Below are 13,528 nucleotides of genomic sequence, written 5' to 3'. Positions count from 1 at the left end.
TTAGCATAACCAAGTGTTTCACTCTGTGAGCCATGTTGACATGTCACTGATTACTGTCAATTGAGTTGCAACTCATTTTTACAATTAAATGTGCTTAGTTCATGTTTCATGTTGCAGTTCCAATTCCCATTAGCGCCCAGGGAAACACCACTTAACTGTATATCAGGGTTGAGCTACCCTTCTCCCGGCAATCTATCCCGTCCCCCGCCCCATCTATCCACCCCAATCCTATTTCCCGAGTGGCTGCTTTACATTATACAGGGAGCGCTGATCCAACCCTTACCTCCTTATTTTGTCCTGACTTAACATGTGGAAGTAGAGAATGGTTATATCATTCTTGAGGAAATTCCGCTATTAAGCTGTGCGCATCTCTCATTACCTTCTACTTCCTGCTATAATGACTGCGGTGGGCTGGAGATCATGTGACCATCGTCTTGTGAAGAACTACAGGTTGATGAGGTCAGAGGATGGAATGTTCAGTCTATTCTACAGAACAATGTTACTTGCTGAAGCAGTGATGGATTATATTGGTTTACCAATGTATAAACAGAGTTGGGCAAGCTGCAGCTCTCAAGCTTTTCTGGATTGACACGCCCTGCCACTACATACGCTGAGACCTGTAGTTCCACAACAGCTGGAGAGTAACAGCGTGCCCAACACTGACCTAAAACATAGTCCCAAGTAAGGAAGCTTCAGGCCAGTCTTAGAATGCCTCACGTTTGATTGCGGAGACCACGACGAGAACTTGGGCACAGAAACCGGTGTTAGACAAGACTTGGTCATTGTCCTTGTATCTCAGTGGGCACCATAACTATGGGTGGAGCCACAGAATACCCTTCTCCCAAGCCGTCTATGGGGGCATGTTATTCTGTGGGCACCTGTGTCTTTACTGAGAAGCCAGGGAGCATTGTACATCCTGTTTCTCTGTTGGGTTGTGGTCTAGTTAATGAGCAACCTGGTTCAAGGTCACCTAACATACACCAAGTTTGCACAATTGGTGGTAGGTAAAGCATAGAATAGTTCTTTACACTACAGCTATAGTCAACCATTAACTGCTGTTTCATTGCCCTAAACACAAGCTTGATTCTGTTATTTGAGGCATGGTGTAAAGACAGTTAGATCATTTATGTTACTTCTCCATTAGGCTTTTTTTTTTTAACTTATGTCAGACACATTAACAAGCTGTGACATGAGGACAACTTCAAGCAGGTTGTTCCCTGCTTGAACATAATGTGGGTCATATTGCACTAATGGGATAAAAAGTAGGGACATAATTCTGATCTGTGTTCTTATATATACTTTGCAGCTCAGGCTGTAGGATTCCCAGCAGTGCAACACCTGAAAACGTAAACGAGATTTATTTCCACAAAAAGTGAGTTACACAGAACAAAAAGACAAGGGGTGCATTTAATATATATACACATATACACACATATACATACACATGCTGTTAAAAAAATAACTCTGTTCCTGTCAGGACAGACGGAAAAAAAAAAAAAAAAAAAAGGATAAGAATGTGCGCTATGGTGAAAAATCTCCATCAGCAGTCAATGCGGCTGTAAATGCCACATGGGACGAGACCACGTATCCTGCTTCCGGATTTGGGTTTTCTTCACTACGCAGAATGAGCAGCTCGGCTCCTGACACGGTGTGTACGGCCAGGAATGGTCAACTAGATGGCAGGATTAGTGCCGTAGGATCTCCAGGTGCGCCTAGGCGCTTGTGCTGAGGTAGAATTCATATCCCTGGAGGAGGCAGATTACAGCACAATCCACGTGTATCGTACACTGTCAGCCAGAACCTTAAGGGAACAACCTATGGGAAGAGGAGGCAAACGTTAGCGGACTTCAAACAATGGAGATGACGTCACTGAGTCCCAGTGAACTGATGGGCTGCATGTTAATGGACACTGGTTCACCGGAGACAATGTCTGCCTCCGCTGTGTGTTGAGGACAGGATCATTGTAACCACGGTTCTGCCTTCTTAGTAGAATTCGTTCTACTGCAGAAGGATACCCGTACATTTATCCTGTGGTTCCCGACATTCATTGGGATTTTACAGTAGTAAGATTGTGTGTACACATCGAACAACAGAGGTCAATGAGCTAACAAGAACTGCAGGATTGCATCACGACCCAACTTAGCACACAGGTCTGTATAAAACTAAGAATTTATTTACTGGCTACAAGATCACCAAACACAGATAGTATTTAGCCGACTATAAGAAGTCCGTTACGGCTTCTAGTGTTGGGTGGCGACAAGTCGCCAAATGTCGGTTTCAATAAGTCCTCTAGAGAGTTCCTGTACCTTTATGCAACGCCTCATTGGTCATACGATTCACGTATCGCGCGCTGCTCTCCGGAACCAACCATTTCATCACGGTGTCCACACAGCTTTTCCGGTATGAGCTCCATACACTGCCACTGAGGGAGCAGAACAAGTCACATAGAGACTGGAAAGACGGGTGGGGGGGTAGTTTGGATGTATAGAAGGGTTGTCCTCCACAACAGTAAGGAGAAGGATACTTGCCTAGTTTGACCCTTGACCTCAGTCAGGTCACCCACGCTCAGAGTGCTGAAGATGCCGGTGTGCAGATCCCAGGCCACTTTTAAGCTGGTGTGGTGAGTCTTGGGCCTATAAGAAAAGGCAGATAAGTCACAGCGAGACCCAACAAGGTAAAAGAGAGGCAACGAGAGCTCTGCAAGGTCACCCACCTCAGCTGCGCATCCTCTTGTGGCGCTGGGAAAGCAAGGAGCAGGAGGCCGATGTTCATGATCACCTGATTGGTGTCTGGACACATCTGAGGAAGAGAAGACATCTTTACAATCATGCCTTTCCCTCTTACTACAGCACAATCGTCACCTTCGAACGATCAGATATGATTGGCTGGAAAAACTGACACCATTAAGTTCGAATTATGAATATTGTTTCTAACAGGGCTGTGTGACCACTTAATCTCCCCGCAGCAGTGTGACAGGAGCCCGACATCTACTCTGTGCTGTCGGGGGACCCTGCTCCTTCCATTATATAACGCTCAGTCTTCTTGCCTCTATTCCTTTCCTCACTTCATGACACTGCCCCTGCCACATATTACTACAATTACACAAGTGGACAGGTCACTGTGTCCCAGCTCATCTCCTGCTGCGGCGGCCATTCCAATGATCCGATTGGCCACAGGTTGTTCTAGCTCTCTATCTCTAGTTAACAGGTAATTCACACAAACATGTCACAAGCCTCACACACCGCTCACCTCCAGTATGACAATATCGTAGTCACTAAAAGAGCAGAATTGCTGATACCAGGAGGCATCGTGTCGAATGACTTCATTTATCACATACTCAAAGTCCAGAGTCAGCTGCTCCACACTGAGGTGTTGGCCCTGTGAGGGATCCAGAGAGGTGAAGATAAGAACGGGTTGCAGGTAGCAGAGGCAGAAGGAGATAAAGAGGACAGTGGAAAAGGTTGAGTGGTCTGCACCTGGAAAGAGGCCTTCTCATTCAAAGGTTTCAGTAGCTGTCCCTTCAGATCGGTGACCAGGAAAGGTAGCGAGATCTTGTCATCTTCATATTCTGCTGAGACTAAGAGGATTAAAACGTGCCCAACCCCACTAGATATCAGTTTTAATAATGAAGCATATTCTAAAGTTATTTATCCTCCCAAAACCAATCAAATCTGCAGCTTTTATCTTTGCCAGCCCCCAATTTTTCCTTTTAATCACCCTCTTCTCGTGGTCCACACCCCAACGCTCTCACCACTCTCTTGGTCAGTCTCGGTCACCTCCTCCAGGACATATCGAAGTCTGGTGTAGTTAACATAGCTGGGCTCCTCAGTGCGACTGTTGGGCCTCGCAGACCCTTCAGTGGTGGGTCGGTGCCATGTGGGAGAGTCTGGGTCAGAGGCTTGCGGAGGACTCTGCCGGCTCGGCCCAGCTCTCTCCCCCTTGTCTTGGGGCTCCATCCCGGACGCTTCTCGAGCCCGTCGGAATATACCAGCCACAAACTCTCGTGCACGAGTCACTGCTGGGGGTGTGCCGGGCGGAGTGGAGGGACAATGATCAGAGGGAGGTGGGGAGTGGCTGCTTGAGGAAGAGGCACAAGGGCTGAATGAGGAGCAGTCGGTGTGAACATCATGTTGATTCTGTTTGCTATACAGAATGCGGCTGGGATTAACGTCACCTAAAAAGATTGACAAGAGGACATGAAATCTGCTCCCTGAACGAGCATTTGGAGTAGGGACACGAGGCCCACACTAAACGTTAACAAGAGACAGAGGGCGGCAACGATGGGTCACCGTGGGTTGGAGGGTTCATTATCTCTCACCGAAACCAGAACAAGTCGCTTACCTGCTGGGTGCACAGATATGGCACAGGCCACCAGGGAGAAGCTGGTATTCAGTAAGACCACATGGTCCTTCTTCAGCTGGAACGCCGGCTGGAAGGTAGGGAAAGGATAGACCACCTGATACTTGGTATGGAGCATGAAGCTGTGCAGCAGACATGGGCCTAGGGACAGAGAGTCACACTATGACAATATTGTATTACAAAGGTTACAGTGTCCTCTACACACACACTTATGTTGACTAACGCTAAATAGCTTTACCAAATCCCTTCCCAACGACCGTACTTTGGTGGTGTAAGGTCTATTGAAAGAGGTTGCCCACTTGTAAAGCGTACCTGCCAAACACCATCCCCCACACAAACGTATGTTCATCCAGCCCAGCTTATCCCATTCACCAGGCATCTGTGACAACATTGGAAAACGGGGCACAAAGAGCCTCATGCCTCAGTGATCATCACTATTTCTGGGTGAATAGATAGGCTGCTCTCCTCCACCAAAAATGCTCTGTAATAAACCTAACTAAGCAGAAAGCAAGAGGGTACACAAGTATGTTGCATACGTATGGTTATAAAGTGGTGGTTTTACAAGTACGGTCCATTGGATACTTTATATACATCAGTGATAATGCCCCAGCAAACATCCAATCGACCCGTGCAGCAGAGCCAGGAACGAAATCTCTAGTTTTATAAATGCCGGCCTATCTGCAAACGTGAGAGCAGAAGAAAGAACAGGCTTCAGGCAAAGAGGGCTCACTGTCAGACCACCCGTTTAGTAATGTTGTGCCTTCGAGGTTGCCAGATTCTTAATGAACTACCGTATATACTCGAGTATAAGCAGAGTTTTTCAGCACATTTTTTTGTGCTGGAAAAGGCCCTCCCCCCCTCGGCTTATACTCGAGTGATGCTCCAGGACCACAATGAAAAGACCCAACCAATAACATCTGATTAGACGCCCACTTCCAGATATTGTCACATGCGTTCCACTGTGGAACGCACGCCATTCTGACTGAGACCATACAGATTACAGCCGCTGTGCAATGTCTGGGACTAGTGGAACGTCACCGCTCATCCACTGCCCGCTTCTTTCTGTATATTAAGGATCAATCGCCAGTATTGTGCCTCCTTTGATAGTCCAATATTGAACAGCTCACTGGATCCCGTTATTGCCATTACCTATACGGACATCTATTTTTATTATTCTTTAGAATACTGGACATTATTGTTAGATTTCTGGACATTAACACCACCATCAACACTAATACTGTTTATTGTGCACCAGCGGACTGAGCTATGGTTTCATATCATTATTTTTAATTACGGTTTTTATGTTATTTAATTAGTTTTTTTATGTTCGATTAAAATACATGTGTTATTCCTATTCAGCCTATGATCCATCTATGCACTGATACAATATATTAATTAGCCAATACATTTTATTTTTTAATTAATGTAATTTTATTGGTATCTATTTTTATTTTTGAAATTTACCAGTAGCTGCTGCATTTCCCACCCTAGGCTTATACTCCAGTCAATACGTTTTCCCAGTTTTTTGTGGTAAAATTAGGTGCCTCGGCTTATACTCGGGTCGACTTATACTTGAGTATATACGGTATTTGTTTTCTTCTTACTCTGGCGACATGCCAACGGATGCAATATATTCTGGTCACTCCGGGAGAGACGGTACATACCCGTGGGGGACTCCCTGCAGTCTGTACAGGGAGAGGTTGGGGGTGCAGACACCGTGCTGATATAAATATCCCGATGGTTCTCATCGCTCATCATGTTCATTAACATTCCGTTGCCGGAGGTGCTGACAGAACGCATAAAGAACGTGTTACATGATATGGAGAGGACAGTCTGGAGACAGGAGGACAGGCATTTTCACAGAAACAGGCAACAACCAAACATTAAAATGTTCAAATGTAGACCATGAAAGTCAAATACATTGTTCAGTATTAAGCGGATATTCCTCTTCAGTGCTAAGTAGTAAAGCAGGCTGCAGTCATTCGAGCTGCTGTGACATCACTGGCCCTGCCCACGAACATCAACTAATTCACACGATGCATCTCTAAAAAGCAAGTCTGCCTAACAGACAGTCACACTGTGTCTGCCCTGTTAACATGGCAGCTTGCTATAGAAGAGTGACAGGGAGCATGGTGTACACATTTAGCTGTACAAACACGATGTGTTTATGATTTAGCACAGTAATATATAGCCTTTGGTAAATGTGAATTTATGTAAAGAACAACTTTACTTTAAGACTCACTTGAAGCCAAACACGATGACTTTGGAGCTGTCACTCGGCCACTCGCAGACAGTCAGGAACAGGTCACTATAAATCTCCTCATCCTGGAAGAGACGGACTTGGCGTACCTGGGAACAGTGAGAAGACATGTAAGCTTGTACAAGGGGCATATACACACAGGCGCTTGGTTTGCATCTATGACAAGATCAGTTTAAACTGCAGTGTTTAAGGTCCGTCAACTAATTCTGCCTATTGTCCCGTTCCCTATAGATATCAATGACCTCAATTTTCACATTTACAGTGTGTTACAGCTGAAGCTTCCTCTATGGTCTCCGTGTAGTCAGCTATGAATATTCATGAGTATTAATGAGAGAGTACACAGCCCATGTACTGGCAGGAGCATGCTCAGTGTATTCCTGTGACTTCACCAAGCTGCCAGCTTTCAGTACATTGGCTGGGAAGCAGCAGGCGAAGGCTGACGCAATATATATTGGTATCAAGCAGCTTCCCGGGCCCAATAGCGCATTTGTTTCACCAAATTTAAAGATCAACGAGTAGAGCAGATTAAGATGAATAAAACATAAGACATTGACTCCAGAACTGAACCCATGTTACGGCGGTTGCCCTGTGCATAAGTAACATGAGTAAATCCTCACCAGTCGCAGCTTGCTGTGCACTTGGAATTGCCACCAGTACAGGTGATAGGAGTAGAAGGAAAAGTCGTCGTCCAGGACATCGCTGGTATAGGACAGCACAAAGCGGCCGCACTTGGAGAACCCCAGGAAGACGTGACTGGGGAAGAGACGCAGCTTTCAGTATTGCGCAGGAATATGAAGATGCATCATTGAGCTGTATTATTGTTATCAACACATTAAAAACACTGTCTTTTTAAAAAAAACTCTCAGCTCCGACTGACAGTAATATTAGATGCTGCGACAATTTCCAGGGGTTCTGGCGGCTGTGAGATACAGAACTGGCAAATCAATGACGCTCACCATCTTTAAATGGCAGCAGAGGGGGGCGTGTCAGTGGGAGGACCAATCACAGAGCACAATCTCTTGATTAGGGATTGTTATTGGTCCTCCAGCTCACACCCCCCTATTTATTTTGGGCAGGACTGTGAGAAGTGTAGCGACAGGTTAGTAAAACATTATGCAATGTGGTAATATAATCCTGACATACACCTCAGGTGTTTACAAGCATATGATAGGCTTACGCCTGTAAATGTTTGGTAAAACCTCTTCTGGCCTGGTAGTTTATCTATACTGTGATTTTGAAAATGGTTTCTAAAGCCCTGGCAACACCCGCTGGACAGGCAGACACAGGCAACCTCCATCATCTGTTGCCGATCACACAGGACGAGGATTGCCTGGCCTTGTGAATTATGTACAGTCATTACCCCTTTTGTAGAAACTCCTCATCCACGATATTACGCAGAGACACACAGAGGCGAGGGGGCAGCTTCCGAAACAGGCGGGGGGACAGCTGCCCTGTGATCTAAGGAGACAGAGGTCTTTAATAATCAGGGACTGACAGAAATAATAGAAAGATACAAAATAATTATATTCGTGTCGACTGGAAGACACAACATACTATTTATAACCACACAAGTAAATGATGTATTGAATGTATACGTAAGTGCTCATTAGAGCAGATATTCTGCAAATAAACAGGCAGCTATCAAGTGCAAGAATCACCCAAGCTCTCAGCACAAATTACGTGTGTTAATCACCTAACATGAATTAGTCTTTATGTATTTAACACCTCATTAACACCTGGAATTATTTTTTTTAAATACAATAAATGAATGTGCAAAACAGGTAGCATCAGCAGACTTTATATCATGCAAGGCTAAATTATATTATGCAGAATTTAGAATTACATTGTGTCACCTTTGTACTGAACACAGGCAGGTTACCGTTTAATGTTCTGTACAAAGGGTGTGGTATAATTATACACTGCTCCCTACGCCAGTCTGTGCAGGCTGCTCCGCAGACAGTCTCCCTATGATCTCTGCTGGGACACGGGTGACTTGTCCGAGGTCAGAGATGGATCTCTGCCAGTTAGTGCCCTTAACCAGCGAGCTGCCCCTTCTATAGGTTATAATGCTGGTTGCACACAGACAGCTTCCGGCAATACACCCACATCGCTAACATAATTAAATTTTATATTTTATCATATGAATTGTAGCAATATATCATTAACTTGAAATATGAATTAAAATCTAAAAAGTAGAGTGGCCAATTCATTCTTTAAGACCAGCAAATACTTAAATAACAAAATTAAGATGTTCTCACAAAATTTGTCTAAAATCAATTAATATCCTTGAGGAAATGATGTGATCTGCTTTTATTTTTTTTCCTCTGACGGCTAATATTGTGGTAAAACGTTTAACATGGGGCGTCCACACCACAGCACTATCGCAATGAAAACCATCTAGGGATAGAAGCTTCTATATCTCTGTGATGAAACTAGATGACACCCCGGCCAATATCAGCAGGGATACTGCAGAGTCTCTTGTGTTACACGTGGCCGGCAGCCAAATACTACTGCAGCCATCAGGGCAGGCGAGGTGTGACTAGCATGCTGTGCAAGCTGGATGAATACATGTTCCCAAGCACGTCATACAATTCCAAAATAGTCAGCCACAAACACGCCATACAATGAAACCAACATAGAGACGTGGTGTTAGATGCAAGAGATGTAGCATACTACTATATGCTAATATATTTAGTTTTTTATTAATTAGTTTATGTTTTTGGACAGCAAATTTGACCAAATTTGATATTGTCTTAATATATCCGAATGAATTAAAAATGTTTTGTCTTATAATATACGTCGTCGTCCCCCCCAAAAAAAAGAAATAAATTATATATATGTATCTTTGGGATTATTTATTTACATGTTTTTGTCTGTATATAAAGAGGTGCATAATATTAAGTGTATTGCATTTTTTTCGCTTGCCCTGAATGGGTTAAACTAGTAATTGAGGATCCCAATTCATTTTGAATGGGTGTTAACATTTATTAACACCCATTTAAATTGGATTGTAATCCTCAATTGCAACAATTAGCTGTTAATTGAAAGGATTAGCCAATTAGATGCTATGCATTTAAATAGACACTCAACAGACTTGGTACTTGCTTCTCGGAGGAAGATATCAGGTGTAACGAAGCAGGTCAGTAATTAGACCTGACAATATAGTATATGTTTTTTCAATGAACAAAAAGTGCAATTTAGAATTAATCCCTATATTTGACTGCACCCCAGTATTATTGTTGCAGGCTGTGTAACCACACTGGGCTATAATTCAAGAATGGGTGCTGGATTGCACTTACTATGGATGTATCCAATGTTGATTTTCAACAATCAGAACCACAGCATCACGAGAGACATTTAGAAGGGGAAATACTTCTTTACTAGACTGCCCTTGATAACTGTGCTCAGCCATGAAAGGAGTAATGCGTTACTGCTTCTACTGCAGATTATGTGCACGCTGATTCACACAAATGGTGGAGAATTCCCGGTAAGATGTGTACTGTCTGCTCACTAAGCAATTCTGCCATATACATTGTGTTCGTTTAGGATTGTTAGTAATATTATCGCTCCTACACATTTGGGGGGAATTCAATTCTCCCCCCCCCATTGAGTCATTTATACAAAGCTCCGATTCAATATCTCTGATTACATTCTCCTTTTGCTAAAGTGTGCTGAATATCTAGATGCACATTCATATCATTTCCAGGAGAAATTGGAGAAATGAAACTGGTTTTAGTTTACTTTTATCAAGGGTATATTTAGGGGGTATTCAATCAAGACGGCAGATCACGGTTTAACACGGCTGCACACTTACCCGTTACCATATTACAGATATCCCTTCGCACCCCATATGTACCGTATTAGCACTGTATGAGCGCAGCCGCACCTAACCGCACTCTGCTGTCTTAATTGAATATGCCCCTTTATCGTTTAAGTTGCTATTAAAGCTGTATTTTGATTAAAAATATTTTATTTAATATTTGTCATTACAGAGGGTTAAAACCAAAGAGACAGAATTTGAGATTTTACAAAAAATTCAGTAATATCACAACATGGAAATAATACCTCTCCATGTTATTACGCCCCCCCCCCCCCCCCCAAGTCACCTCTTCCATGTCATTACACACCCAGTCACCCCTTCCCTCTCTCCTCCATGTTTTTACCCACAGTCACCCCTCTCTCCTCCATGTTATTACCCACAGTCACCCCTCTCTCCTCCATGTTATTACCCACAGTCACCCCTCTCTCCTCCATGTTATTACCCACAGTCACCCCTCTCTCCTCCATGTTATTACCCACAGTCACCCCTCTCTCCTCCATGTTATTACCCACAGTCACCCCTCTCTCCTCCATGTTATTACCCACAGTCACCCCTCTCTCCTCCATGTTATTACCCACAGTCACCCCTCTCTCCTCCATGTTATTACCCACAGTCACCCCTCTCTCCTCCATGTTATTACCCACAGTCACCCCTCTCTCCTCCATGTTATTACCCACAGTCACCCCTCTCTCCTCCATGTTATTACCCACAGTCACCCCTCTCTCCTCCATGTTATTACCCACAGTCACCCCTCTCTCCTCCATGTTATTACCCACAGTCTCCCCTCTCTCCTCCATGTTATTACCCACAGTCTCCCCTCTCTCCTCCATGTTATTACCCCCAGTCTTCCCTCTCTCCTCCATGTTATTACCCCCAGTCTTCCCTCTCTCCTCCATGTTATTACCCCCAGTCATCCCTCTCTCCTCCATGTTATTACCCCCAGTCTCCCCTCTCTCCTCCATGTTATTACCCACAGTCTCCCCTCACTCCTCCATGTTATTACCCCCAGTCCCCCCTCTCTCCTCCATGTTATTACCCAGTCACCCCTCTCTCCTCCATGTTATTACCCCCAGTCACCCCTCTCTCCTCCATGTTATTACCCCCAGTCACCCCTCTCTCCTCCATGTTATTACCCCCAGTCACCCTTCTCTCCTCCATGTTATTACCCCCAGTCACCCTTCTCTCCTCCATGTTATTACCCCCGGTCTCCCCTCTCTCCTCCATGTTATTACCCCCAGTCTCCCCTATCTCCTCCATGTTATTACCCCCAGTCATCCTTCTCTCCTCCATGTTATTACCCCCAGTCATCCCTCTCTCCTCCATGTTATTACCCACAGTCTCCCCTATCTCCTCCATGTTATTACCCCCAGTCATCCTTCTCTCCTCCATGTTATTACCCCCAGTCTCCCCTCCATGTTATTACCCCCAGTCCCCCCTCTCTCCTCCATGTTATTACCCAGTCACCCCTCTCTCCTCCATGTTATTACCCCCAGTCACCCCTCTCTCCTCCATGTTATTACCCCCAGTCACCCCTCTCTCCTCCATGTTATTACCCCCAGTCACCCCTCTCTCCTCCATGTTATTACTCAAAGTCACCCCTCTCTCCTCCATGTTATTACTCCCAGTCACCCCTCTCTCCTCCATGTTATTACCCCCAGTCACCCCTCTCTCCTCCATGTTATTACCCCCAGTCATCCTTCTCTCCTCCATGTTATTACCCCCAGTCATCCTTCTCTCCTCCATGTTATTACCCCCAGTCATCCTTCTCTCCTCCATGTTATTACCCCCAGTCATCCTTCTCTCCTCCATGTTATTACCCCCAGTCATCCTTCTCTCCTCCATGTTATTACCCCCAGTCTCCCCTCCATGTTATTACCCCCAGTCCCCCCTCTCTCCTCCATGTTATTACCCCCAGTCCCCCCTCTCTCCTCCATGTTATTACCCCCAGTCCCTCCTCTCTCTCCTCCATGTTATTACCCCCAGTCCCCCCTCTCTCCTCCATGTCATTACCCCCAGTCACCCCTCTCTCCTCCATGTTATTACCCCCAGTCACCCCTCTCTCCTCCATGTTATTACCCCCAGTCCCCCCTCTCTCCTCCATGTTATTACCCCCAGTCCCTCCTCTCTCTCCTCCATGTTATTACCCCCAGTCCCCCCTCTCTCCTCCATGTCATTACCCCCAGTCACCCCTCTCTCCTCCATGTTATTACCCCCAGTCACCCCTCTCTCCTCCATGTTATTACCCCCAGTCTTCCCTCTCTCCTCCATGTTATTACCCCCAGTCACCCCTCTCTCCTCCATGTTATTACCCCCAGTCACCCCTCTCTCCTCCATGTTATTACCCACAGTCACCCAGCTCTCTCCTCCATGTTATTACCCCCAGTCACTCCTCTCTCCTCCATGTTATTACCCACAGTCTCCCCTCTCTCCTCCATGTTATTACCCACAGTCACCCCTCTCTCCTCCATGTTATTACTCCCAGTCACCCCTCTCTCCTCCATGTTATTACCCCCAGTCTCCCCTCTCTCCTCCATGTTATTGGGCAGCAGTGCTGTTATCACCACTGTGGGGTATAAGCGCAGTATTTGCTCCGGGCACATATCAGGTACCTTGACTCGGTCCAGCTGCCGGATCACATGGTCCCGGGGGCCCCACTTCCGGCTCCCGCTCCGGTCTGATTTCGAGCTCGGCGCCATTTCCCCGCCGGTGTCTTCGTTTCCGGCAACAAACCCCGCCCACCTTTCCGGTGACGCGGAGTCCTGGGGGTGACCGAGCTGCCATTGGTTACAGTTCAACTAGATGTTCCCGCGGTATGATAGGCTGAGCTGTATGTCCTGCAAGTGTTCTGACCAATCAGAACGCAGGCAGTATCTGTCCCCATAGCAACCGCCTGAAGTCTTTAGAGCAGTCACTATCCTATCTACCTAACCTCACTACTGTGCTAACCTATCCACATCACTGTCCTATCTACCTCACTACTGTGCTAACCTATCCACATCACTGTCCTATCTACCTAACCTCACTACTGTGCTAACCTATCCACATCACTGTCCTATCTACCTAACCTCACTACTGTGCTAACCTATCCA

At 45.6% G+C, this 13,528-nt stretch overlaps 1 protein-coding gene across 1 annotated transcript; it reads right to left on the bottom strand.

The window, feature by feature from the left end:
• Positions 1-1,388: 1,388 nt before the first annotated feature.
• Positions 1,389-13,190, bottom strand: DCAF15 (DDB1 and CUL4 associated factor 15). The gene is made up of 13 exons (XM_075206580.1): positions 13,049-13,190; positions 7,980-8,077; positions 7,237-7,372; positions 6,602-6,708; positions 6,024-6,145; positions 4,342-4,500; positions 3,752-4,174; positions 3,477-3,568; positions 3,250-3,378; positions 2,714-2,799; positions 2,529-2,633; positions 2,307-2,422; positions 1,389-1,815 (listed from the first exon to the last, which is right to left on the bottom strand). Exons 1-13 carry the CDS (start codon positions 13,133-13,135, stop codon positions 1,760-1,762), a joined length of 1,716 nt encoding a protein of 571 aa, XP_075062681.1. The 5' UTR covers positions 13,136-13,190; the 3' UTR covers positions 1,389-1,759.
• Between the last annotated feature and the right edge of the window lie 338 nt (positions 13,191-13,528).

The sequence above is a fragment of the Mixophyes fleayi genome, chromosome 4 (genome assembly GCF_038048845.1).
Source record: "Mixophyes fleayi isolate aMixFle1 chromosome 4, aMixFle1.hap1, whole genome shotgun sequence".
NCBI classification, from domain to species: domain Eukaryota; kingdom Metazoa; phylum Chordata; class Amphibia; order Anura; family Limnodynastidae; genus Mixophyes; species Mixophyes fleayi.
This window is presented reverse-complemented; position numbering and strand designations above follow the sequence as displayed.

What these genes read in the sequence shown, in the direction of transcription:
- DCAF15 (XM_075206580.1), bottom strand. Translation starts at nt 13,135, where the DNA reads ATGGCGCCGAGCTCGAAATCAGACCGGAGCGGGAGCCGGAAGTGGGGC. An exon ending in GAGGAGTTTCTACAAAAGGG is followed by an intron (nt 7,373 to 7,979) that starts GTAATGACTGTA and finishes TCTCTTCCCCAG; the next exon opens with TCACGTCTTCCTGGGGTTCT. An exon ending in ATGAGAAGGCCTCTTTCCAG is followed by an intron (nt 3,379 to 3,476) that starts GTGCAGACCACT and finishes GATCCCTCACAG; the next exon opens with GGCCAACACCTCAGTGTGGA.